The sequence below is a fragment of the Entelurus aequoreus genome, linkage group LG14 (genome assembly GCF_033978785.1).
Source record: "Entelurus aequoreus isolate RoL-2023_Sb linkage group LG14, RoL_Eaeq_v1.1, whole genome shotgun sequence".
NCBI lineage: Eukaryota > Metazoa > Chordata > Actinopteri > Syngnathiformes > Syngnathidae > Entelurus > Entelurus aequoreus.
This window is the reverse complement of record NC_084744.1, coordinates 13,443,269-13,469,134: the sequence shown is the minus strand read 5'-3', so window position 1 is coordinate 13,469,134 and position 25,866 is coordinate 13,443,269. Positions and strand designations below refer to the sequence as shown.

Below are 25,866 nucleotides of genomic sequence, written 5' to 3'. Positions count from 1 at the left end.
AACGTAATGGAATTTTACATTTTTCTATGAACGGTAAAACACTGAATATTGACAAAATATGAACGTCACACCCCCTTTCGATTGACATATTTTACAATCAAGTGAAACGCAAACAAAAATGCAACAAACAGTGAAATATGAACGCGAAGGGTACAAAATAAACCCACCTACAATCTGATACATCACTAAGCTTTAGAACTTTGTGAAAATCTCCTTCCGCGTCTGTGGAAACGCTTCCCGCCCACACGGCTTGGTGCCTCGTCTGAGCTGCTGTGACATAGATGACCATAGTAACTAATTAGATGACCATAGTAACTAATTAGATTACCATAGTAACTAGGATGTCAGCCATAAGCGCAGATTGCAACCATTGAAATACTTTGTATAGTTCAAGACTTACGGTCATTAGAAAACATCACTGCACATGGCGCAGGGCGGTATAGCTCGGTTGGTAGAGTGGCCGTCCCAGCAACTTGAGGGTTGCAGGTTCGATCCCCGCTTCAGCCATCCTAGTCACTGCCGTTGTGTCCTTGGGCAAGACACTTTACCCACCTGCTCCCAGTGCCACCCACACTGGTTTAAATGTAATTTAGGTATCACAATGTAAAGCGCTTTGAGTCACTTGAGAAAAAGCACTATATAAATGTAATTCACTTCACATCATAATGACAGCTACACTTTCCATCTTAAAGATCTAAAACAAGTATTTGGGAATGTCCGGCGGGCCAGATTGAAAAGTTTAACGGGCCGCATGTGGCCCCCGGGCCTTAATTTGCCGAGGTCTGTGTTAATCTATTTGAAAAACTGTTGGATGTCTGTAAATGCCCCTTTCGCCACCAGGTGGCAGCAAATCATTCGGAAACGAACGCGATACAATTCTTAACAACCAGACTTCCCAAGGTTGTACAATGCATTGTTTCAATCAGCACCCTCTGGTTATTATTGCACTGGATGCGTACTAACGAGTTTAAAAACGTGGTGTTGGTGGAAAAGGCGGCCGTTGCCTGAATGGGCACAATGGCGGCGGTGTCGCGCATGCGCACATCGACCACTCGAAGCTAACGGTCGGTTAGCATTAGCTGCTTACAGTACAGCCCACTCCTCACTGCTGATGTCGCTCACTTCAAACCTCATGTTTTCATCACGTTTTGTTGTAAAGCCAACTAGAGCAAAGAAGTGACTGGAGAGAAAACAAGTACACTTACTGGTAGGTGTGTTTTGAACCTATTTGCAAGTCATATAATGGACGTGATTTCCAGTGTTGAAACGACACGTTAGCTACCAACAAGAAACTCACGCTAAAGCTTTTTTTATGTTTGGGCAAAACTGGTTTATATGAAGGTGAACATGTTATTAACGTGTACTAAACCGAACATTGAAGCTGGCTTCTAAATGACGTTATTGGCTTGATAAAATGATGATTTGACGGCAGTTTACTTAAATCCGCCAAAGAACTAGCTAGGCGGCTAGCCGCATAGTTTACTCACGCCCGCTACTATTGATTCACGCTATAATACACAAACACTCAATTAAATTGGTTGTTTTAATGCATAACGACGGACTATTTAGCGTCAATGTTGTTCATACTTTTGTCAATATAACATGTTAAATCGCCTGGAAAACGAGCTAACCTGCTAGCTAGCAGCCTCACGCTAGCTTCGAAACATGTTTTTTAGTAGGGTCAATTATATACCATACATAAGGAGTAAAATACACTGTAGTAATGTCTAATTTACATTCTATTATCTTTACACCTGTGGCGCTGCGGTATCTGACATGTTAACATTACCTACGTAGTACAGTCACCGCGTCACTTGGCCCCTTCCCCCTTTGACTGTCGTTTAGACTTTCTCTTTAAGGCCCCGTTTACACTAAGCCGGCTAAGGTTATCCAGGGTAAATCCCACCTAACCTTATCCGTGTCCACACACAACAATGCCCCTTACGCCCTCCGTCCGCCGGCGCAACGCGACCTAGTACGCATGCGCGGAATATGCGCACGTCATAGTCACCTCCAGTGTTGCTTTGTGTGTACGTTCTTAAATGTAACTTATCTGAACAATATCCAGTGTTATGCTATTTAAATTAACTGGAATCCAGTGTGCTATGGGGCCCTATTGTAGTGAATCACACCTGAGCCATCATAAATTAATCAAATCTTTATTAGACACGTAAACAATGTGATAAAGAACATTTTACATCAATCAAACGAGGGATCTAGATATCTGGTCAGGACACTCCTCACTCTTTTGCCTTCACTGTCCATTCGTTTTTGTTGACTTTATATACTCTGGACGGAGACGTTGAGTCTGCGACATACATGGCGGACAATAACTGATACGGTCTGCTTTGCCAGTCCTAATGCATTCACCGTTTTTCCGTAGTTTTCCCTCGACCGCCAGGTAATACAAAGCACACGCTACTAGGGATGTCCGATAATGGCTTTTTTGCCGATATCCCGATATTGTCCAGCTCTTAATTACCGATACCGATATATACAGTCGTGGAATTAACACATTATTATGCCTAATTTGGACAACCAGGTATGGTGAAGATAGGTCCTTTTTAAAAAAATATATAAAATAAGATAAATAAATTAAAAACATTTTCTTGAATTAAAAAAAAAGTAAAACAATACAAAAACAGTTACATAGAAACTAGTAATTAATGAAAATGAGTAAAATTAACTGTTAAAGGTTAGTACTATTAGTGGACCAGCAGCACGCATAATCATGTGTGCTTACGGACTGTATCCCTTGCAGACTGTATTGTTATATATTGATATATGATGTAGGAACCAGAATATTAATAACAGAAAGAAACAACCCTTTTGTGTGAATGAGTGTAAAATAGGGAGGGAGTTTTTTTGGGTTGGTGCACTAATTGTAAGTGTATCTTGTGTTTTTTATGTTGATTTAAAAAAAATTAAAAAAAGATACCGATAATAAAAAAAACCTATACCGATAATTTCCGGTATTACATTTTAAAGCATTTATCGGCCGATATCGGCAGGCCGATATTATCGGACATCTCTACACACTACCTTTTTTATCACATCCACGGGAGCCCGCATTCTCGTTGTCTCTCCTTCGACAAATGACAAAGTTTTTCGCTAAGTAGAATCACAGCTGACTTAGACATTGGAAAGTTCTCTTGCCGTCTGAGAAGTGTTGTATCCCAAATAGCTGCAATCGCTTTCTCTTAAGGTATTCATGTGTGATTTCCACAAGCGTCTGTACATGTAGAGGAAGGAGTAACACGGGCATGTCTGGATGACTCTCCTCCGTATCTCCAGTGGTTAGCTCCGAGATATGAAACCGCTTTATTATGAAGCTGGCTGTGTGTGGCGCGTTCTTTCTGACGTTACTTCCTGTGTGGGGCGCGGTCTTTTTGGTGTCACTTCCCCTCCAAAATCAGTTTGTAAACGATCAATGAGTCCATACAAAGCTAAGAGCCGGAGGTTCAAGAAATACACGGCGCACTTACTCGTGTAAAAATTGTTCTAGATGGGGGACTCTAAACGCTGGCTTAGTGTGGCTAAAATGGGGCTTAAGCTAAATAATTATTCATTTAAGGGGTTATCCCGCTTAGTGTAGACATAGCCTAAAATCTTCAAAGTTAACGTAAAAAATAAAGTCCCTGTACGCCAAACTATTCATGATATTGAAGTAAAGCAGCAATTTAAATTTAAGAAATATTCACGCATTCTAACAATTTTTTTTCCCAGGCGGAGGCAAAATGCTGAATGCCACTAATGGCGACCCAGGCCATCTTGCTGTCAATTATGTGGAGGAGTACTTCGACCTGATGGAGTCGCTACCCTTAGATATGCAGAGAAGCGTGTCCCTCATGAAGGAAATCGATGCCAAGTATCAAGGTAAAAAAAGACATAGGGAATTATGGCAGGGTATTCAATGTGCCATCTTAATTTGACTTAATGTCGCCATATTGTACTGAGCAGCCAGAAGAGAGACACCTTGATCAATAATGTTGTATATTACACGTTACGCCTTCAGTTAGGTCAACCCAATGTTGAATAAACGAGTGTTTTAAAGCAGTGTTTTTCAACCACCAGCAGAAATCATTAAAAAACGAAACTCAGTTGACAGTAAAAAGTCGTTGTTGGATATGACTTTAAACCATAAAGAACCATGCATCAATATAGCTCTAATGTCACGACCTGTCACATCACGCCGTGACTTATTTGGAGTTTTTAGCTGTTTTCCTGTGTGTCGTGTTTTAGTTCTTGTCTTGCGCTCCTATTTTGGTGGCTTTTTGTCTTTTTTTGGTATTATTCCTGTAGCAGTTCATGTCTTCCTTTGGGCGATATTTCCCCGCATTTACTTTGTTTTAGCAATCAAGAATATTTCAGTAGTTTTTATCCTCCTTTGTGGGGACGTTGGTGATTGTCACGTCATGTTCGGATGTACATTGTGGACGCCATCTTTGCTCCACAGTAAGTCTTTGCTGTCGTCCAGCATTCTGGTTTTTTTACTTTGTCGCCAGTTCAGTTTTAGTTTCGTTCTGCATAGCCTTCCCTAAGCTTCAATGCCTTTTCTTAGGGGCACTCACCTTTTCTTTATTTTTGGTTTAAGCATTAGAGACATTTTTACCTGCACGCTGCCTCCCGCTGTTTCCGACATCTACACAGCAATTAGCTATCGGCTGCCACCTACTGATATGGAAGAGTATTACACGGTGACTCTGCCGAGCTCTAGACAGCACCGACACTCAACAACAACACATTATTTGCAGACTATAATTACTGCTTTGCAAAAAATATTTTTAACCCAAATAGGTGAAATTAGATAATCTCCCACGGCACACCAGACTGTATCTCTCTGCACGCAAGTAAAAAGACCTTCAAGATCCCCTTGATTAACAGTAGAGGCATGACTGTAATCTAAAGCAGGGGTTCTTAACCTTTTATGACTTGGGGCCCGGGACCCACTCAAATATTAACTCTGAATTGGTAATCTTACTCTTGAGTTTAATCATATTCAATATGTATGCCTATCCTACTTACATTTTCTAATCTTGTCAAATGATATGGAAGCAAATGTTAATCACAAACATTATTATTTATTCACACATAAATCTTAGGTTTAGGTCAAGCTGATTAGAAAAATAGGTACTATACAAAATACTGAATAAAGGGGACTCATAAATAACTGACAAAAAATGAATTTCCATACAAGTATGTTGTGCAAAAAAAAGTGTAACAAAAATACTGCATAAAGGGGACTCATAAGTAACTGACAAAAAATGAATAGCCATCCAAGTATGTTTTGCAAAAAAAAAATTGTGTACTTAACAAAAAATACTGCATAAAGGGGACTCATAAATAACTGACAACAAATGAATTTCTATCCAAGTATGTTGTGCAAAAAAAAAAAGTGTAATTAACAAAAATACTGCATGAAGCGGACTCATAAATAACTGACAAAAAATTAATTTCCATACAAGTATGTTGTGCTAAAAAAAATTGCCATTACTGCCACAAGTGGTGGAAAAGTAGCAGAGCACCACTGCAGCCCGTATGGACCAAAGCTGACAAACAAAAATGTTTTGGTAGCAGCCCACCGCCCTATGGTTAAGAAACACTGATCTGAAGTGTACTGTTTGACGGATTACTGAGTCTGACTGCTACTACTTTACGCTAATTTACTACTAGTCGATAAACCTTTCAAATAATACCACACACACAAATACAAAAAATATGGTGATTATTTTGAACAAAATGAATACTCAAGGTCACATTAATTATGTGAAAATATTTATTTAAATTACAAATGTTCTATGTAGTTAAAAACACTAACATTGGGACTTTTTATTTTGTGAACAGACTAGAATATGTATCATAAGTTTAATCATTTTATAAATTACAATTATTAAGTCAAATGTAATGAAAAAATAATAAGCTAATAAAATATATATCATACAGTTGCATGCATATTTTTATTTTTGTAACAAATATATTGTAGAATTATTTTTATTAAGATTAACAAATAGTCGACACACTAGAATGTTTATTTTTGTATTGCAAGGAGTAATTAAAGTAAACAAACTAGATTTGTATAGTCAAATATATTTTAACAAAGTAGTTAAATACGTACATATTGAAGAATATAGTTGAAACTGTTTATTATATTCAAATTAGTTTAACACAATAATTATTATTTTGAAGCTGTAATGTATAAATGTATGTTTAAGGAAAAATATATATAATCATGACTAAGGATATCGTGGGGAATTTTACATTTTTATGCAAACAAATACTTGAAAATATTTGAAATCCTTAATAAAATAATGTTATATCTCACAATAACCGTAAAAAATGTAATGGGTTCTCAGTCCTCCTGCTGACAAACGCTTGGCGATGAAAACTTGACCTTCTTAGAAAGGTAACCAGCTATCATTAGTAGTGGAATAACTAGTAAATAAACATTTCTTCTTCTGTCAATCAGACGTTCTCAAGGAGCTCGATGATGCTTACGAACGCTATCGCAAGGAGTCCGACTCACCCCAGAGACGTAAACTTCAGATGTCCATTCTGAGGGCGCTGATCCGCTGTCAGGAGCTTGGAGACGAGAAGATTCAGATCGCTGGACAAATGGTTAGAAATTAATAGAAATATCATTAAAGTAGTTCATAGGGTGAAAAAGCTGCAGTACCTTTTCTGACAAGCGACCGTTTCAGGTGGAGTTGACGGAGAATCGAACACGACCGATGGACTCGCACTCGGAACTCCTCTCGTCCTCCCAAAACGTCCCAGAGAGCCAGGTCCCCGCAGCGCCGTCCATGGTGGCCGCCGCCGCCGCCTCCATGATGTCGTCGTCCTCGTCGTCGTCTTCTGCCATCACCCCCAACAAAACAGGCCACCACGACAAGAAGCGCGACGAGGTCACGCCGGGCTCGGTCGGAGGCGGCAGCGGAGGAGACAAATCCGGCGGAAAGCGCTCCAGGCGGCAGAAAAACGGCGACGGCAGGGAAAGTTACAGCGGCATGGACCCCGCCGAGGACGTCGCCGTTGGGGCGTCCCGGGAGAAGCGGGCCAAGACGTCGTCCAAGAAGAAGAAGAGGTCAAAGGGGAAGCCGGAGAGAGAAGTGTCTCCTCCCGACCTGCCCATCGACCCAGACGAGCCTACATACTGCTTGTGCGAGCAGGTGTCCTACGGCGAGATGATCGGCTGCGACAACGACGAGTGTCCCATCGAGTGGTTCCACTTCTCCTGCGTGGGACTGCACCACAAGCCCAAAGGCAAGTGGTACTGCCCCAAGTGCCGAGGCGAGAACGAAAAGACCATGGACAAGGCCTTGGAGAGGGCCAAGAAGGACCGGGCGTACAACAGGTAGCCTCGCCAACACTCGGGACCTTTCTAGTATTACTTTGACTGTTGGCCTTTTTCGTCTGTGTAGTCGTGTAAATAGATATTTTTCTAAGACGGTCAGGACTTGTTCTCAACTTGTGTTTCCACATGCATGCAGCAGCTCACATTGGACTGTACGTGTCCTGTTAATAAATACATCATCCTTCAACAAACTTGTTTTTGTTAACCCTTAACAGACCCAAGGGACATTTTGTGCCATTGTTCTGTTTCTCCATTGAATTAATTAAAAGATTGATTGAGACTTTTATTAGTAGATTGCACAGTACAGTACATATTCCGTACAATTGACCACTAAATGGTAACACCCAAATAAGTTTTTCAACTTGTTTAAGTCGGGGTCCACGTCAATCAATTCATGGTACAAAAATGTGAGATTTGCTATGGGATGTTTTATTTTTAGAACAATTGCCTGTCCCTTAAAGGCTCCTTATCCAAACGGTAAAGAACAATTAGATGACAATTCAATTTCGTCTACTGACCTTTTCTTTTTATATATGTGTCCACTAGGTGGTGCTATTTTTTTTTTACCGTTTTCTGCAAGAGTGCCTTGTTGCCTAAATAGAAGTGTGTGAAGGTTTTAGATACCAGTGTGTGGGGTAAAAAGGAGGGATGTCCGATAATGGCTTTTTGCAGATATCCGATATTGTCCAACTCTTTAATTACCGATACCGACATCAACCGATACTGATATATACAGTCGTGGAATTAACACATTATTATGCCTAATTTGGACAACCAGGTATGGTGAAGATAAGGTCCTTTTTTTTTAAATTTATAAAATAAGAAATAAATTAAAAACATTTTCTTGAATAAAAAAGAAAGTAAAACAATATAAAAACAGTTACATAGAAACTAGTAATTAATGAAAATGAGTCAAATTAACTGTTAAAGGTTAGTACTATTAGTGGACCAGCAGCACGCACAATCATGTGTGCTTACGGACTGTATCCCTTGCAGACTGTATTGATATATAATGTAGGAACCAGAATATTAATAACAGAAAGAAACAACCCTTTTGTGTGAATGAGTGTAAATGGGGAAGGGAGGTTTTTTGGGTTGGTGCACTAATTGTAAGTGTATCTTGTGTTTTTTATGTTGATTTCATAATAAAAAAATAATTTAAAAAACTCGATACTGATAATAAAAAAAACTGATACAGATCATTTCCGATATTACATTTTAAAGCATTTATCGGCCAATATTATTGGACATCTCTAGTAAAAAGTGTTTTCAGTTGAGCTTCACCAAAAAAAACTGCCATGGCTTTTAAAGGGTTAAACATTCAACTCAAAAAATATAATACACAATGCATATTTCAGGCTGTAGTTTCAAAAGATTGAGTTGTTTGAAATGGAAAATAATATCGATGCAGTATTTTCACAGCAGCTTTAAAAACGCTGACATTTTTTGTCACTATATGGTCAAATATGAGTTAATTTGAAGAACTTCCAGCCAGAGGGGCAATTACGGCCTGCAGCTCATTTCTATTAGCCTGTGGCAAATGTAAACACCTGCAACTGCATCAGAACATTATGAATGATTGAAGCTACAAAACAAAAAAGTACTGCGGCGTCAATGAGGATATTGACAAATGTATTGGTCTCTATCAGGGGTGCCCTAACTTTTTGCCTCCACGGGCCAAAGTAAAAATGGGCCAAAGAGCAATTTTAAGCCTACAGCAGCACCATGAGTGAGGAGTTAAGCCCCTTATCACCATACATACAGCAAACAATTTTAAGTATTCACACCCCTTTGAATTTTTCGCTCTGGTTCATTGCAGCCATTTGCTAAAAAATAAAGCTCATTTTATTTCCCATTTTGACAGAAAAAAACTAATGTAGATTTTTTTTGTGTGCAAATTTAACCAATAAAAATGGTCATAAGTTTTGAGCTGAAGCACATTTTTGAGCTAGTACAGCCACGAGTTTTGGGAAGGATGCAAGAGGTTATTCACACCTGGATTTGGGAAACCTCTGACATTCTTTCTTGCAGAATCCTCTCCAGTTCTGTCAGGTTGGATGGTGAATGTTGGTGGACAGCCATTGTCAGGTCTCTCCAGAGATGCTCAATTGGGTTCAGGTCAGAATAGTCACAGAGTTGTTCCGAAAGCCACCCCTATGTTATTTCATTTGTGTGTTTAAGGTCATTGTCTTGTTGGAAGGTGAACCTTTGGCCAAGTCTGAGGTCCTGAGCACTCCAGAAGAAGTTCTCTTCCAGGATATCTCTGTACTTCATCTTTCCTTCAATTGCAACCAATCATCCTGTCGCTGCAGCTGACAAACACCACCATGTGTCACCGTTGGGATTGTATTGGGCAGGTGGTGAGCTTGTGCCTGGTTTTCTTCACGCATACCGCTTAGAATTAACACCAAAAAGTTCAATCTTGGTCTCATCCGACCAGAGAATCTTATTTCTCACAGTCTGGGAGTCCTTCATGTGTTTCTTGGCAAATTCCATGCAGACTTTCTTATCTCTCGCACTGAGGAGAGGCTTCCGTCGGACCAATCTGCCATAAAACCCCGACTGGTGGAGGGCTGCAGTCATAGTCGACTTTGTGGAATCATCTCCCATCTCCAGAGCTCAGCCACAGTGATCTTTGGGTTCTTCTTTACGTCTCTCACCAAGGCTCTTCTCCAACAATTGCTCAGTTCGGCTGGACGGCCACGTCTAAGAAGGGTTGGGGTTGTCCCAAACTTCTTCCATTTAAGGATTATGGAGGCCACTGTGTTCTTCGGAACCTTGAGTGCTGCAGAAATTCTTTGGTAGCCTTGGCCAGATCTGTGCCTTGCCCACAATTCTGTCTCTGAGCTCCTTGGGGCAGTTCCTTCCACCTCATGATTCTCATTTGCACTGTGAGCTGTAAAGTCTTATATAGACAGGTGTGTGCCTTTCCTAATCAAGTACACTCAGTTTAATTAAACACAGCTGGGACCTTAATGAAGGAGCAGAACCATCTCAAGGAGGGTCAGAAGAAATGGACAGCATGTGAATTAAATATGAGTGTCACAGCATATGATCATGTGATATTTCAGGGTTTTGTTGTTTTTTTCAAAAAAATTCTACATTTCTGTTTTTTTCTGTCAAAATGGGAGGCTGAATGTAAAATAATGAAAAATAAAATTATTTGATTAGAGCGGCCGTGCCAGCAACTTGAGGATTCCAGGTTCGATCCCCACCTCCGCCATCCTAGTCACTGCAGTTGTGTCCTTGGGCAAGATACTTTACCCACCTCCTCCCAGTGCCACACACACACACTGGTTTAAATGTTAAGTTCAAGTTAAAGTACCACTGATAGTCACACACACTAAGTGTGGTGAAATTTGTCCTCTCCAATCATCTTCCATCTTCGTAGCTTTACATCCTCACTTTCCAGCAGTTCTTCAGTACTGGTGTGATCTTGCCAGCAGATTCGGAGTCTTCTTGGTAGGCATTTGTTATGGAATACGTCAACCGCCCTGTTATCTCCTGTGTTCATTTTCCAGGTTTCACACCCGTACAGCAATACTGGTACCACTAGTGTCTTGTACAGTTTTAGTTGTGTTCTTCTTGTGATGCTGTTGGAGCTCCAGGTCTTTCCAAGTCTGATAAATGCGCCTCTAACTTCCAGTCCTTCATGCCGCCTCCCACTTTACAAACTGTGGCTCCCAAGTAGTTGAACTGGTCTACCTCTTTGACATCTTGTCCATTGATTTGGATTTGTTCCTGGTTTCTTGAAATCAAAAGTGTACATACACTTGTAAAGAACATAATGTCATGGCTGTCTTGAGTTTCCAATACTTTCTACAAGTCTTATTTTTTTGTGATAGAGTGATTGGAGCACATACTTGTTGGTCCCAAAAAACTTTCATGAAGTGTGGTTCTTTTATGAATTTATTATGGGTCTACAGAAAATGTGAGCAAATCTGCTGGGTCAAAAGTATACATACAGCAATGTTAATATTTGGTTGCATGTCCCTTGGCAAGTTTCACCTTTTCTCCTCCAAACATATTGCTGGGTAATGTGGCCAAACAGCTAATTTTTTGTTTCATCTGACCACAAAACTTTCCTCCAGGTTTTATCCTTGTCCATGTGATGTCAGATGAAACAAAAATTGAGCGGTTTGGCCACAATACCCAGCGATATGTTTGGAGGATAAAAGGTGAGGCCTTTAGTCCCAGGAACACCATGCGCACCGTCAAGCATGGTGGTGGTAGTAGTATCATGCTCTGGGCCTGTTTTGCTGCCAATGGATGCTTTACAGAGAGTAAATGGGACAATGGAAAAGGAGGATTACCTCCAAATTCTTCAGGACAACCTAAAATTATCAGGAATTAAAGGAATGGCTAAATCAGGCTAGAATTAAGGTTTTTAGAATGGCCTTCTCAAAGTCCTGACTTAAAGGTGTGGACAATGCTGCAGAAACAAGGCCATGTCAGGAAACTAACAAATTTAGCTGAACTGCACCAATTTTGTCAAGAGTGGTCAAAAATTCAAGCAGAAGCTTGCCAGAAGCTTGTGGATGGTTACCAAAAGCGCCTTATTGCAGTGAAACTTGCCAAGGGACATGTAACCAAATATTAACATTGCTGTATGTATACTTTTGACCCTGCAGATTTGCTCACATGTTCAGTAGACCCATAATAAATTCATAAAAGAACCAAACTTCATGAAGGTTTTTTGTGACCAACAAGTATGTGCTCCAATCACTCTATCACAAAAAAATAAGACTTGTAGAAAGTATTGGAAACTCAAGACAGCCATGACATTATGTTCTTTACAAGTGTATGTACACTTTTGATCACGACTGTATATACATACACACACATATACTGTAGTGGCGATCGTTCCTTTGGTATATGGCAACTAGTTGGCCTCGCGTACAATGATTGTTAGCTTGAAAGATGTATGAATATGTACTACATTTGGGGAGCATCTACTTTTTTCAGTCTATTTGGCTGAAAAAGTTAAAAATACATATTTTTTGTATGACGCTGCCTTACACTCAACCACCATAACTACTATAACTACCTCTAAATGGTTGTTAAAATGTTACGTAACACAGGATTGTTTGAGGCTAAATTTAGGCGTTTCAACGTGACATTAGGGTATCCTTCTATTTTAACTTGCAGTATAACACGTATAAATGTGCCTACACTGTATTTCCTTCTCTTTTTTATTTACATGTGCTGAAAATAATGACATGGGAGACAGCCAGTGCAAAATCTGTACATATATATTCAGATGCAGGTTTCTTATATACACAAGTATTTTAAGAAAGGAGGTATGGATATCCAACAGGTCGTGCATGCAAAAAAACCCAACGAAAAACATGGTGTAACAATTTTTGGAGTCCATAATGCTCAGGAGGGGAGGGGGGATGACATCATCTACGAAGCACCCAGGACATTAAGCATGATAAAGTAAAGCTGGAGCCCACAAATAAGGCAAGAATCAAGGCTAAAATATAAGATAAAAAAACAAATTCCCTCTTGGCAGGCAGATCTATGAAGGGAAATGAAAGGTAAAGTGCATAAAAATCTTAAAAACACAAAAGTAAGGAGATTTAAGAGGCTGACTTTTTGAGCGCGCGCGCACACACACACACACCACTTTGGCTGGGTGAGGTCAGCCAGGTCAACTGTCTCGCCAACTTCGTTCTACGATGGCGGAAACTCTCTTCTCGTACTCGCGCTTGTTTTCCTGGTAAAGCTGTGCGGCCTGGCTGTTGGCTGGACTGTTGGGGTTTGGCTCGTCCAGCAAAGACTGGGAAGGAAGAAAGAAAATGATCTTTTTACTGGAAGACAGAGCAGATATTTAACTCATAATTGATTTATTTACCTGGATGGAGGTAAGAATAGAAGACACGTCATAAGTAGGACTCCAACGGTTCTGCAGGATGTCCAAACAAATACTACCATCTGCATAAACTGTGCACAATGAAACAATTACTTTTACATCCACATCAAAAAGAAAACGGTGCATCAAAAGCATGATGTTGTTAATGTTAATTGTGTTAATGTTAAAACAAAATATGAAGAGAAAAAAAAGTCAATATGAGTGCCTCATTTGGGTGCTGATTTAATTTTAGTGGCACTGAAATGAGGTCTAGTTATATCCGAGTCGACTGTTGCAATGGTGTTACGTTCAATGTCCTTTTTCTACCTGCACAGACAAGGGTGAGCTTCATCATGCTAACCAGTGCTTAAAGTTCATATAGCACAAGTAATTATAAGCAACTTAATTTTGCTCGATTAAAAAACACAGGATTAAGTAGCAAACACACTTCGATTGCTAGTCTAACATCACTACAATTGTGTATCGATGATCAAATTCTGCTCAAATTCCTCTGTTCTTTAAGTGCAGCTGGTTTTGCACTGATTATTATTAACTGGTTGTGTATTTACTAACTTAATTGTTTGTGTATAATTGAAGCATTTAAATTACTATTCTGTTCAACTTGCATGTAACAACATCCAGTAAAAATACAAAAGTATTGTTTTTGAACAAAAGGTTTAAATGTTCCCTTTTAATACTGGTCCGAACATTGTTTAGCACTGGCACCCTTAGAAAAGTATCAATTCGGTACTGTATCAGATAATATTTATTGTGATATCATTTTATTCTTGTAAAACTACATTTGTCTCTTACATGGTTTGAAAAATTAGTGAAATGAAACCTTTTTTCTATGCTTACAATATTAAAACTTTTGTGCAATTTTTTTCTGATAATATACATAATCCTTATCTGATAGTGGCCTTTTTGTCCCTCATAATATCCCACTTTTGTTTGTAATACTAGGGCTGCAGCTATCAAATATTTAAGTAATCGACTAATCTATTAATTAGTTTGATTAAACGGATAAAACACAGAAAATAGTTAAAATGTTATTCCTTTCTAATAAATGTACATTAAAAACATTGAAATAACACTTTTAACATGTGAGCATGAATAAATATTTTGAAAAGTGCGCTATTTGCCAGCACACAGATCACGGCCACGACACACCACAGCTCTCATGTGTGCTCTATTGCAGCCGACGTGCAGAAACAGTGTCCACATATTTAAAATTCTGGGTATCCCATGCAGTCTGGATTTGATCAGTTTTATTAGTTACACTAAAGTGATTAATCGAAGTAACAGAAAATAAGGAAAAACTTTTTTGTCGTCAAATTAATTCATTTAATCATTGCAGGCCTAAATATTACCACTACATTTTAAAACTAAAATGTTTGTCTCTTTATATTTTAACATTATTCCCTTAGTTATGACTTTTTCTTCCAGTATTATGATCTAATACTCGTGGAATACTAAGAATGCATTTTTTTGGGGTGATATTACTACAAAATGATCATACAGTTGTCACTTTTTGTATTAGTAAATTTTTCACAAAATCTAAATTTTTTGAGTTTGAGTTTAGTTGAGTTTGAGTTTATTTGGGACATGCATGCATACAACATGATACATCACAATTTCCAGTTTCTCTTTTGAACATGTTCGAAAAGGAGTAGGAAGAAGCAGAGCTTATTTAATCCTACCCCTTTTCTTTTACATAACAGTTGCTAAAACTTTTGTTCACTTCCTGTTCTCAATTCATTCACAATATACTCCATAAGTATTCACAATAAAAATAAATAATAAATAATTAATACTCTGTGAAGTAAGTTACATTTCATATGGTGAGATGAGTAAGATTATTTTGAAAATGAACGGATGGATGGATGAAATAAATTCAGAATGTTTATCATGGTTCTTCTTCTTTATACTTTGTAAACACTTTAAGTTTGAAGAGTTTCTTGAAGTGGATCATATTAGTACGTTGTTTGATTTCTTTGCTTAACCCATTCCATAATTTAATTCCACATACTGAAGGTCTTAAGTGTTGTACGTGTATACAAATGTTTTGAATTAAATTTTTCCTCTAAGATTATATTTCTCCTCTTTTTTTTGAGAAGAATTGTTGTATATTCTTGGGTAGCAGGTTATAGTTTGCTTTGTGTATAATTTTAGCTGTTTGCAAATTCACTATGTCGTGGAATTTCAGTATTTTTGATTTAATAAATAAAGGGTTTGTATGTTCTCTATATCCAACATGATGTATTATTCTAATTGATCTTTTTTGTAACACCGTTAATGAATGAAGTGTACTTTTGTAGTTATTTCCCCATATTTCTACACAATAACTCAGATATGGTAACACTAGCAAGCAGTAGAGAATATGAAGTGATTTTTGGTCTAGAACATGTTTTGCTTTATTCATTATACCAATATTCATTTTTATCCCAATATCATGACTTTATTCTTTTGGAATTACCTTTTTCTGTGATATTACTACTTGATCCCCACACAATCATTTGTTTAAATATTACAACCATCATTTGATTCTTGCTTCTTATAAAATGACAAACTTTCTTGCAATATTTCAACTTTATTCTCTTTACTTTAAGACATTTTGAGCGACCCTTTGAACACATGTGAGCGATGCAGACAAGAGTGAGAGTCCTACCATTAGGATGAAACATCTTTGACACAAATCGTACTGTGGGAGGCTTGTTGGGGTATTCTTCTGTGAACTCTACAATGAGTTTAAAAGTACCTGTGAGCAAAACAGAACAAAAATTACTCGTCATTTAATGAATAGTCAATCACAGGGCTACACAGAGTGGTATGGGAAGCTGCTCATTAAACGACACATTGGAAGGGTCAGAATGTTGCCACACCGTCTGCATTAAAACCAACAAAACTAAAGACACGTTTCTGTTATTGGGCTGATGTATCAAAATATTAGTTTCTCTTGTCACTACATGCAGAAAATCCACAGCGAGACAGAAAGACGGCGTAAACAAACTTGGTAGTTGATATTGTTACCTGATTGACTGTTAGCCTGTCACTCCCATTGCTCAGTGACACTTCCCGTTTCCTGTTAAAAATATAAATACGTATCGAATGTTTTATCGAACCATTTTAAATGTTATCTTTTGCGATATATATTGATCAATAAAAAAGTGATCAAATGTAAGACAACTACATATATTTTTTGGGTGAGAAGAAACCGGACGTTATGAAGGTAGGTTCATGCAAAGGCACTCCCGCTCTGGTAACCTAGCTAAACAGGAAGTAGTCACTGAGAAATGGAAGGGACACAGTAACAACCAATCACGAAACAGTATCAACTATCAAAGGTTTGATTGCGCCATCTTGCTGTTGATTCTCTGCAAGGAGTGAGAAGAGAAAGTAAAAATGAGTGCTGCAAAAGGAAAAGTCACCTCGACATTTTGGCAGTTTATTGGATCTTTTCAAACGGACCGTAGTCCTTAAGTTTATATTTTCAACCCTCGTCTGTTCCCTATTCGGGTATAAGGAAAACAACAGGTAGGAAGTAAAGTGGAAGACTATATGAATACAATAATAATTTTTAAGTCATGACATGTAAATGGAGTATTGTAAATGGAGTATAATGTTCTTGTCTTACGTAAGGATTGTGAGTGATAAACACCACATCTCTTTCCAATTTTAGTGTATTTCTATTATGACTGATCTGATAACATGGTCAGAGTGCAGAATCGTTACTACGGTGATGTCTATTGCCGAAGGTATTCGGTGCGGAATATTCAAAATGGCTTACTGAATTTGTGTCATTTTGTGATGTTTAAACGGTATTTCCACATACTTTGCGGATTGCAAACACAATTGGATATGATTCAATGGATACAACGAAACACAAATAAGCATATAAAGTCAACTTGTTTTTCCACTCAACTAGTACTTTAAAGGCCTACTGAAACCCACTACTACCGACCACGCAGTCTGATAGTTTATATATCAATGATGAAATCTTAACATTATAACACATGCCAATACGGCCGGGTTAACTTATAAAGTGACATTTTAAATTTGCCGCTAAACTTCCGGTTCGAAACGCCTCTGAGGATGACGTATGCGCGTGACGTAGCCCGGGGAACACGGGTATGCCTTCCACATTGAAGCCAATACGAAAAAGCTCTGTTTTCATTTCATAATTCCACAGTATTCTGGACATCTGTGTTCGTGAATCTGTTTCAATCATGTTCATTGCATTATGGAGAAGGAAGCCGAGCAAGCAAAGAAGAAAGTTGTCGGTGCGAAATGGACGTATTTTTCGAACGTAGTCAGCCACAACAGTACACAGCCGGCGCTTCTTTGTTTACATTCCCGAAAGATGCAGTCAAGATGGAAGAACTCGGATAACAGAGACTCTAACCAGGAGGGCTTTTGACTTGGATACACAGACGCCTGTAGAGAACTGGGACAACACAGACTCTTACCAGGATTATTTTGATTTGGATGACAAAGACGCAGACGTGCTACTGTGAGTATGCAGCTTTGGCTTTTTTTTGCGTATGTACGTAACTTTTTTAAAATATATAAGCTTTATGAACCTTGGGTTAGGTGAACGGTCTTTTGGGCTGAGTGATTGTGTGTGTTGATCATATGTTTGAATTGTATTGGCGTGTTCTATGGAGCTAGGAGCTAGCAGAGGAGCTAGGAGTTAGCATAACACGTACCGTACCGTACGTGCGCGTCACGTACGTAACTTTTTAAAAATATATAAGCTTTATGAACCTTGGGTTAGGTGAACGGTCTTTTGGGCTGAGTGATTGTGTGTGTTGATCAGGTGTTTGAATTGTATTGGCGTGTTCTATGGAGCTAGGAGCTAGCAGAGGAGCTAGGAGCTAGCATAACAAACACGCAGGTGTTATTATGCAGGATTAATTTGTGGCATATTAAATATAAGCCTGGTTGTGTTGTGGCTAATAGAGTATATATATGTCTTGTGTTTATTTACTGTTGTAGTCATTCCCAGCTGAATATCAGGTACTGTGAGTATGCAGCCTTGGCTGCTAAACATTCGATAACTTGACCGTATGTGCGCGTCACGTACGTAACTTTTTAAAAATATATAAGCTTTATGAATCTTGGGTTAGGTAAACGGTCTTTTGGGCTGAGTGATTGTGTGTGTTGATCAGGTGTTTGAATTGTATTGGCGTGTTCTATGGAGCTAGGAGCTAGCAGAGGAGCTAGGAGCTAGCATAACAAAAACGCAGGTGTTTTTATGCAGGATTAATTTGTGGCATATTAAATATAAGCCTGGTTGTGTTGTGGCTAATAGAGTATATATATGTCTTGTGTTTATTTACTGTTGTAGTCATTCCCAGCTGAATATCAGGTCACCCCCGGCTCTCACAGCATCTTCCCTATCTGAATAGCTTCAACTCCCCACTAGTCCTTCACTTGCACTTTACTCATCCACAAATCTTTCATCCTCGCTCAAATTAATGGGGAAATTGTCGCTTTCTCGGTCCGAATCTCTCTCACTTCATGCGGCCATCATTGTAAACAATAGGGAACTTTGCGTATATGTTCAACTGACTACGTCACGCTACTTCCGGTAGGTGCAAGCCTTTTTTTTATCAGATACCAAAAGTTGCAATCTTTATCGTCGTTGTTCTATACTAAATCCTTTCAGCAAAAATATGGCAATATCGCGAAATGATCAAGTATGACACATAGAATAGATCTGCTATCCCCGTTTAAATAAAAAAAATTCATTTCAGTAGGCCTTTAAGTGTTCAATGCGATTTTAGAATTTCCTTTACACTGATTGTTCGAGTCTTTTCCATGGTTGTGTTGAAATTTATTTTCATTTTTGCTTTGATAGCGGAGGGCATAAAAATCAGAGGAAGTTTACATCTCAAATAAATATTTTTTACATTTAGTATTTTTTTTCTGGTCCCTATTTTCCATTGGTCATAAAAAATAACCATAATTACCATACCTACTGGTATAAAACACTTATGTTGTGATACATTTTTCAACCACATCGCCCATCCCTAGCCCAACAGTGTCATTATCATAAGACAAAGAAATAAAATACCTACCATCTTCAAACGGAGTTCCTTCAGGGCTGAGACAAATAGATGTTATGTTAGTGTGCTGACAATGTCATTATTTGATTTGAAATTGCAGATTATGTCTTACCCAAAAATAACTGCATTCCACACCATAATGTTGTTTTCAGATGGGGCACCACTGACACCAGCTGGAGGGTCCTCTTGTAGCCTAATGAGAAAAAATTTGCATTGTTAGGATACTTTTAACATATATTTAGATTTGTCTTAGTAGTTAGTCTTACTCTTAAAATCTGGCTAGTGAGCGGCATATAAAACCTTAAGACCCACTTTTATTCTCTGGCTTTTAACACTACGTGAGCTGTGTGGTCCTCTGTGTTTTAACATTTGTATTTATTGTTTTAATTGGTTTTAATCACATTTATTTTATATTGTTTTAACATTTATTTATTTTGTTTTTATTCAGTCATTGTTGGAGCTAAGGATAGTATTTGAATCTTGATTTTAATATTTTTGTGCAGCACTTTGTAAACATTTTTGTTGTTTAAACGTGCCATATAAATAAAGTGGGGTGGGTTGGATTGACATTTTGGGGGTAAATGTAAGAGACAGTTAATACATATTAAGTTTGATGGGTTTATTCTCTGGCTTTTAACACTACGTGAGTTGTGTGGTCCTTTGTGTTTTAACATTTTTATTTCTATTTATTGTTTTAATTGGTTTTACCCTTTAAAATCGTTAATCATATTTATTTAATTTTGGTTTAATATTTTTTAATTTTGTTTCTATTCAGTCATTCTTGGAGCTAAGGATAGTATTTGAATCTTGATTTTAATATTTTAGTCCAGCACTTTGGAAACATTTTTGTTGTTTAAACCTCCTATATAAATAAAGTGGAGTAGTTTGGATTGCAATTTTGGGGGTAAATGTAAGAGACATAGTTAATACATATTAAGTTTCCCTTTTTTTAAAAAAGTAGAATTAGCCAGTTCCACAGACAAAATGTTCTATAATGAGCAATGGACAGTTTCTCACCTGTTCACTAACTAAATATTACAAAACGTTTAACAGAAAATGCGTTAATTAAAAGGAGTTTAAAATAATTCCAATTTGAGAATAACTAGTAAGACAGTTGCGAGTAATAAGTGCTGGCTACGGAAATTAAGCCGGTAGCTAACAAGCTAACAGGTTTGAATAGTAAGCGTTGTTTAGCTTTACTGTAGTAACCTCCACTAAAACATTACTTTCACTGACACTTCTGTAAAAATGAAATGTGGTTTTTAACGTTAAAAATGGCGGTTATAGTAGCTCTATTTTTGAATAATAGCGAGACGATAGCAATATGCCACTAACTAGCACCGAGCTAGCGCTAGCTTGTCCCAGCGTTAGCCGAGCAACTCACCGTTTAAAATCCCTCATGAGTCTCCTTCGGGCCGGTGTGGACATGGTCGAACTTTGTCGAATTACTTCGCAGGATATTTGGTGTTTTATTAATGACGTCACTCGTGTTTGTCTAAAAACATTCTAGTTGGCCCAGGGGTGACGTTGTCGTTCTCTGGTTAATCCGGTCTGGTTAGCCCCAGCGCCTTTAAACGGACGATACCACTTTGAACAAAAGGGCGGGGGTGGTCGTTAAATAGTAAATACACGCTCGAAAACAGTCGTGTGATATTAGATACATCTTTCCTTACGTACTGTTATAATTATATATTTTTGTACAATGTATGCCTCTGTAATACACAACTATGGCTTATTATATTGAATATAGTGTGTGCTCCCCCATGTACAAGTCTAGTGTCATGTGACGAGGCGCGGCCGTGATGACGTAATGTTTGTGCTGAGTTGTCTGATGAAGGAACGCCTGTTCCTGACAGGTGACGAGCCGGCTGCTGACACGTGACCAATGGCCTGGCCCATGCGCTCTAATTTGAAAGATATAGTTCAAGCAAAATGTGTATAACCTATTTACATATGTTACCATTTTTTCCATAGATGGCAGACACATTACCTCATTCGTTAAAGATGCTAAAACCAATTAAATGTAGGTCAATAGGCCCTTGTCCACAGATAAATATATATATATATATATATATATATATATATATATATATATATATATATATATATATATATATATATATATATATATATATATATATATATATATATATATATATATATATATATATATATATATATATATATACACTACCGTTCAAAAGTTTGGGGTCACATTGAAATGTCCTTATTTTCAATGAAGATAACTTTAAACTAGTCTTAACTTTAAAGAAATACACTCTATACATTGCTAATGTGGTAAATGACTATTCTAGCTGCAAATGTCTGGTTTTTGGTGCAATATCTACATAGGTGTATAGAGGCCCATTTCCAGCAACTATCACTCCAGTGTTCTAATGGTACAATGTGTTTGCTCATTGGCTCAGAAGGCTAATTGATGATTAGAAAACCCTTGTGCGATCATGTTCACACATCTGAAAACAGTTTAGCTCGTTACAGAAGCTACAAAACTGACCTTCCTTTGAGCAGATTGAGTTTCTGGAGCATCACATTTGTGGGGTCAATTAAACGCTCAAAATGGCCAGAAAAAGAGAACTTTCATCTGAAACTCGACAGTCTATTCTTGTTCTTAGAAATGAAGGCTATTCCACAAAATTGTTTGGTTGACCCCAAACTTTTGAACGGTAGTGTATATCGTCAAGTTTTCTGTGGTTTATCCGTTATACATTGCTCAATATACATTAGGTCAGGAAAAAACACAAGAGGCTATATCATCCCTACAAGCCTGTTTCACAGGTTTTCCCTGCGCTTCAGGGGAAACCTGCCAAACATTCTTGTAGGGATGATATAGCCTCTTGTGTTATTTCCTGACCTAACTAAAAAAAAATCCCCCGACGAGCAGGGAAATCTGCGAAATAGGCTTGTAGGGATGATATAGCCTCTTGTGTTTTTTTCCTGACCTAACGTGTATATACAGGTATATACATACATGGGGCGGTATAGCTCGGTTGGTAGAGTGGCCGTGCCAGCAACTTGAGGGTTGCAGGTTCGATCCCCGCTTGCGCCATCCTAGTCACTGCCGTTGTGTCCTTGGGCAAGACACTTTACCCACCTGCTCCCAGTGCCACCCACACTGGTTTAAATGTAACTTAGATATTGGGTTTCACTATGTAAAAGCGCTTTGAGTCACTAGAGAAAAGCGCTATATAAATATAATTCACTTCACTTCACTATATATATATATACACACACACAAATAAGTATTCATATATATATACAGTATATATATATATATATATATACATTCATATATATTCATATATACATACAAAACCAGTGAAGTTGGCACGTTGTGTAATTCGTAAATAAAAACAGAATACAATGATTTGCAAATCCTTTTCAACCTATATTTAATTGAATAGACTGCAAAGACAAGATATTTAATGTTCAAACTGAGAAACTTAATTTTTTTTTTTGCAAATAATCATTAACTTAGAATTTAATGGCAGCGACCCATTGCAAAAAAGTTGGCACAGGGGCATTTTTACCACTGTGTTACATGGACTTTCCTTTTAACAACACTCAGTAAACGTTTGGGAACTGAGGAGACACATTTTTGAAGCTTTTCAGGTGGAATTCTTTCCCATTCTTGCTTGATGTACAGCTTAAGTTGTTCAACAGTCCGGGGTCTCCTTTGTCGTATTTTATACTTAATAATGTGCCACACATTTTCAATGGGAGACAGGTCTGGACTACAGGCAGGCCAGTCTAGTACCCGCACTCTTTCTTGTTGTAACACGTGGCTTGGCATTGTCTTGCTGAAATAAGCAGGGGCGTCCATGATAACGTTGATTGCATGGCAACATATGTTGCTCCAAAACCTGTATGTACCTTTCAGCATTAATGGTGCCTTCACAGATGTGTAAGTTACCCATGTCTTGGGCACTAATACACCCCCATACCATCACAGATGCTGGCTTTTCAACTTTGCACCTATAACAGTCCTGGTTCTTTTCCTCTTTGGTGCGGAGGACACGAAGTCCACAGTTTCCAAAAACTATTTGAAACGTGGACTCGTCAGACCACAGAACACTTTTCCACTTTGCATCAGTCCATCTTAGATGAGCTCGGGCCCAGCGAAGCCGGCAGCGTTTCTGGGTGTTGTTGATAAGAGTTTTAACTTGCACTTGCAGATGTAGCGCCTAACTTTAGTTACTGACAGTGGTTTTTTGAAGTGTGGTAATATCCTTTACACACCGATGTCACTTTTTGATGCAGTACCGCCTGAAGGATTGAAATTCACGGCCTTGCCGCTAAGGTGCAGTGATTTCTCCAGATCCTCTGAACCTTTTGATGATATTACGGACCGTAGATGGTGAAATCCCTTAATTCCTTGCAATAGCTCGTTGAGAAATGTTGTTCTTCAACTGTTCGACAATTTGCTCACGCATTTGTTCACAGAGTGGTGACCCTCGCCCCATCCTTGTTTGTGAATGACTGAGCATTTCATGGAAGCGGCTTTTATACCCAATCATGGCACCCACCTGTTCCCAATTAGCCTGTCCACCTGTGGGATGTTCCAAATAAGTGTTTGATGAGCATTCCTCAACTTTCTCAGTCTTTTTTGCCACTTGTGCCAGCTTTTTTGAAACATGTTGCAGGCATCAAATTCTAAATGAGCTAATATTTGCAAAAAATAGCAAAGTTTACCAGTTCGAATGTCAAGTATCTTGTCTTTGCAGTCTATTCAACTGAATATAGGTTGAAAATGATTTACAAATCATTGTATTTTGTTTTTGTTTACGATTTACACAATGGGGCCACCTTCACTTGTTTTGGGGTTTGTACACACACACACACACACACACACACACACACACACACACACACATATATATATATATATATATATATATATATATATATATATATATATATATATATATATATATATATATATATATATATATATATATATATATTTATATTTACAACGTTTAAATCTCTAGGTCAGGGATGTCAAACTCGTTTTTATTGAGGACCACATTGCAATGACGGCTGATTGTAACAGTATGAATATAAACAAATACTAGTTTTTTACACATTTGCAAAACTAACTATTTTCAATTATTAGACTTTTTACTCACAGATTATTGGATAACTTGTTTTCAAATCATAAATCAAGTTAGTAAGCGAATATTGAAGTATTCATTTTTGATAACCAAAGAAAATGCTTGGAACATCTTGTCACATGATCAGATATTATTCAAGTGTAGAACATATGCAGTATACATTTGTCTGTCAAAATTAAAAGTATACATTACTAATACATTTAGCCAGAAAGTGCTGTTTTCCAGCCTTTTCTATAGCTCACATAAATGTTGCGGGCCACAATGAAATTATTTGGCTGAGCACATAAAATGATGAGGCAGGTTAGCTCAAACAATGTTTAAGTTTGACACATGTGCTCTCAATCTAGATCTGTCGATATAAAGTTAATTTTTTATGCCCCTTTTGTTTGAGAAAACCCTGTTTTTTTTATGGCAAAACAAGAAAATAAGCAGTATCTTCCCCCCAAAAAAATATTTTGAAAGTGGAATATTTGATGTGAAGTATCGGGAGCCTTGACTAGGTAAATAATTTATAACATTGATTTTAATTCATTATCATGTTTTGAACAATGACAGTTAAAAGAAAATCCCACTAAAATTCTCAGGGATCTAAAAGAACTTAAAAATAAGTCGTACATATATATATTGTTTTACTTTAAACGGTGAAATCTCCAGATCAACTTCAAATCAATCCGTTGGTTGTAATTATTATTTTTTAATTTTATGCTATTTTTGTCATAGAAAACTGTTTATTTTTACTGGAAAATATACCAAATATACAGTACCGCCCCCAAAAAATATATATATTTCAAAGTGGAATATTTGATGTGAAGTAATTGGAGTCTTCATTAGATCAAATCATGACAAATTAGATTTTGATTCATTTTTTTTTTTTTTTTTTTAGAAATTACAGCATGGTTTTTAAGAGTCAACATTTTCTCATTACATTTCACCTGTGTGCTCTTTTTTTCCCACTTTTCAATGGGTTTTTTTCTGTAATATATTTAGAATGTGTCGCGGGCTGTTAAAAAAGTAGTTGCTGTCCACAAATGGTCCCTGGGCCACACTTTGTGCTAAGCTAACAAAACATCCGTATTTGAGCTCTGCGCTAGGTTGTAAAGTTGTATTAATCCAAGAAAAGAAAAACAATGGGACTCATAAATAAGGTAAAATAACCGGAAACATGTAAAAAAATAAAATCTTTTTTATGAGAATAAAGATATTAGATAAAATTGCAATATGGTTGTACGATATACCGGTATTAATATAGTACCGCGATACTAATTAATCATATTCGGTACTATACTGTACCGCAGGGGTGTCCAAAGTGCGGTCCGGGGGCCATTTGCGGCCCGCAGCTGGAAATACTATTGCAAAAATAAAAATGAATGAGGTGAAATCTAACGAGAAAAGTTGCAATGTTGACACAAAGCTGCCATGCAGGCTTTTTTTTTTTCTTTTGTCTTTCTTTATTTTTCTTTT

General features: G+C 37.7%; 2 protein-coding genes across 2 annotated transcripts; one reads left to right on the top strand and one right to left on the bottom strand.

The window, feature by feature from the left end:
• The first annotated feature begins 1,020 nt into the window (after nt 1–1,020).
• Nucleotides 1,021–7,587, top strand: LOC133664409 (inhibitor of growth protein 1-like). Its single transcript, XM_062069015.1, has 4 exons — nt 1,021–1,207; nt 3,727–3,876; nt 6,467–6,615; nt 6,699–7,587. The coding sequence occupies exons 2-4, from the start codon at nt 3,738–3,740 to the stop codon at nt 7,353–7,355; spliced, it is 945 nt and encodes a 314-aa protein (XP_061924999.1). The 5' UTR covers nt 1,021–1,207; nt 3,727–3,737; the 3' UTR covers nt 7,356–7,587.
• Nucleotides 7,588–12,585: 4,998 nt separating this feature from the next.
• On the bottom strand, nt 12,586–20,869 carry LOC133664414 (ubiquitin-conjugating enzyme E2 A-like). The gene is made up of 7 exons (XM_062069021.1): nt 20,658–20,869; nt 19,386–19,466; nt 19,286–19,311; nt 15,874–15,963; nt 13,209–13,297; nt 12,978–13,133; nt 12,586–12,872 (listed from the first exon to the last, which is right to left on the bottom strand). The coding sequence occupies exons 1-6, from the start codon at nt 20,699–20,701 to the stop codon at nt 13,005–13,007; spliced, it is 459 nt and encodes a 152-aa protein (XP_061925005.1). The 5' UTR covers nt 20,702–20,869; the 3' UTR covers nt 12,586–12,872; nt 12,978–13,004.
• Between the last annotated feature and the right edge of the window lie 4,997 nt (nt 20,870–25,866).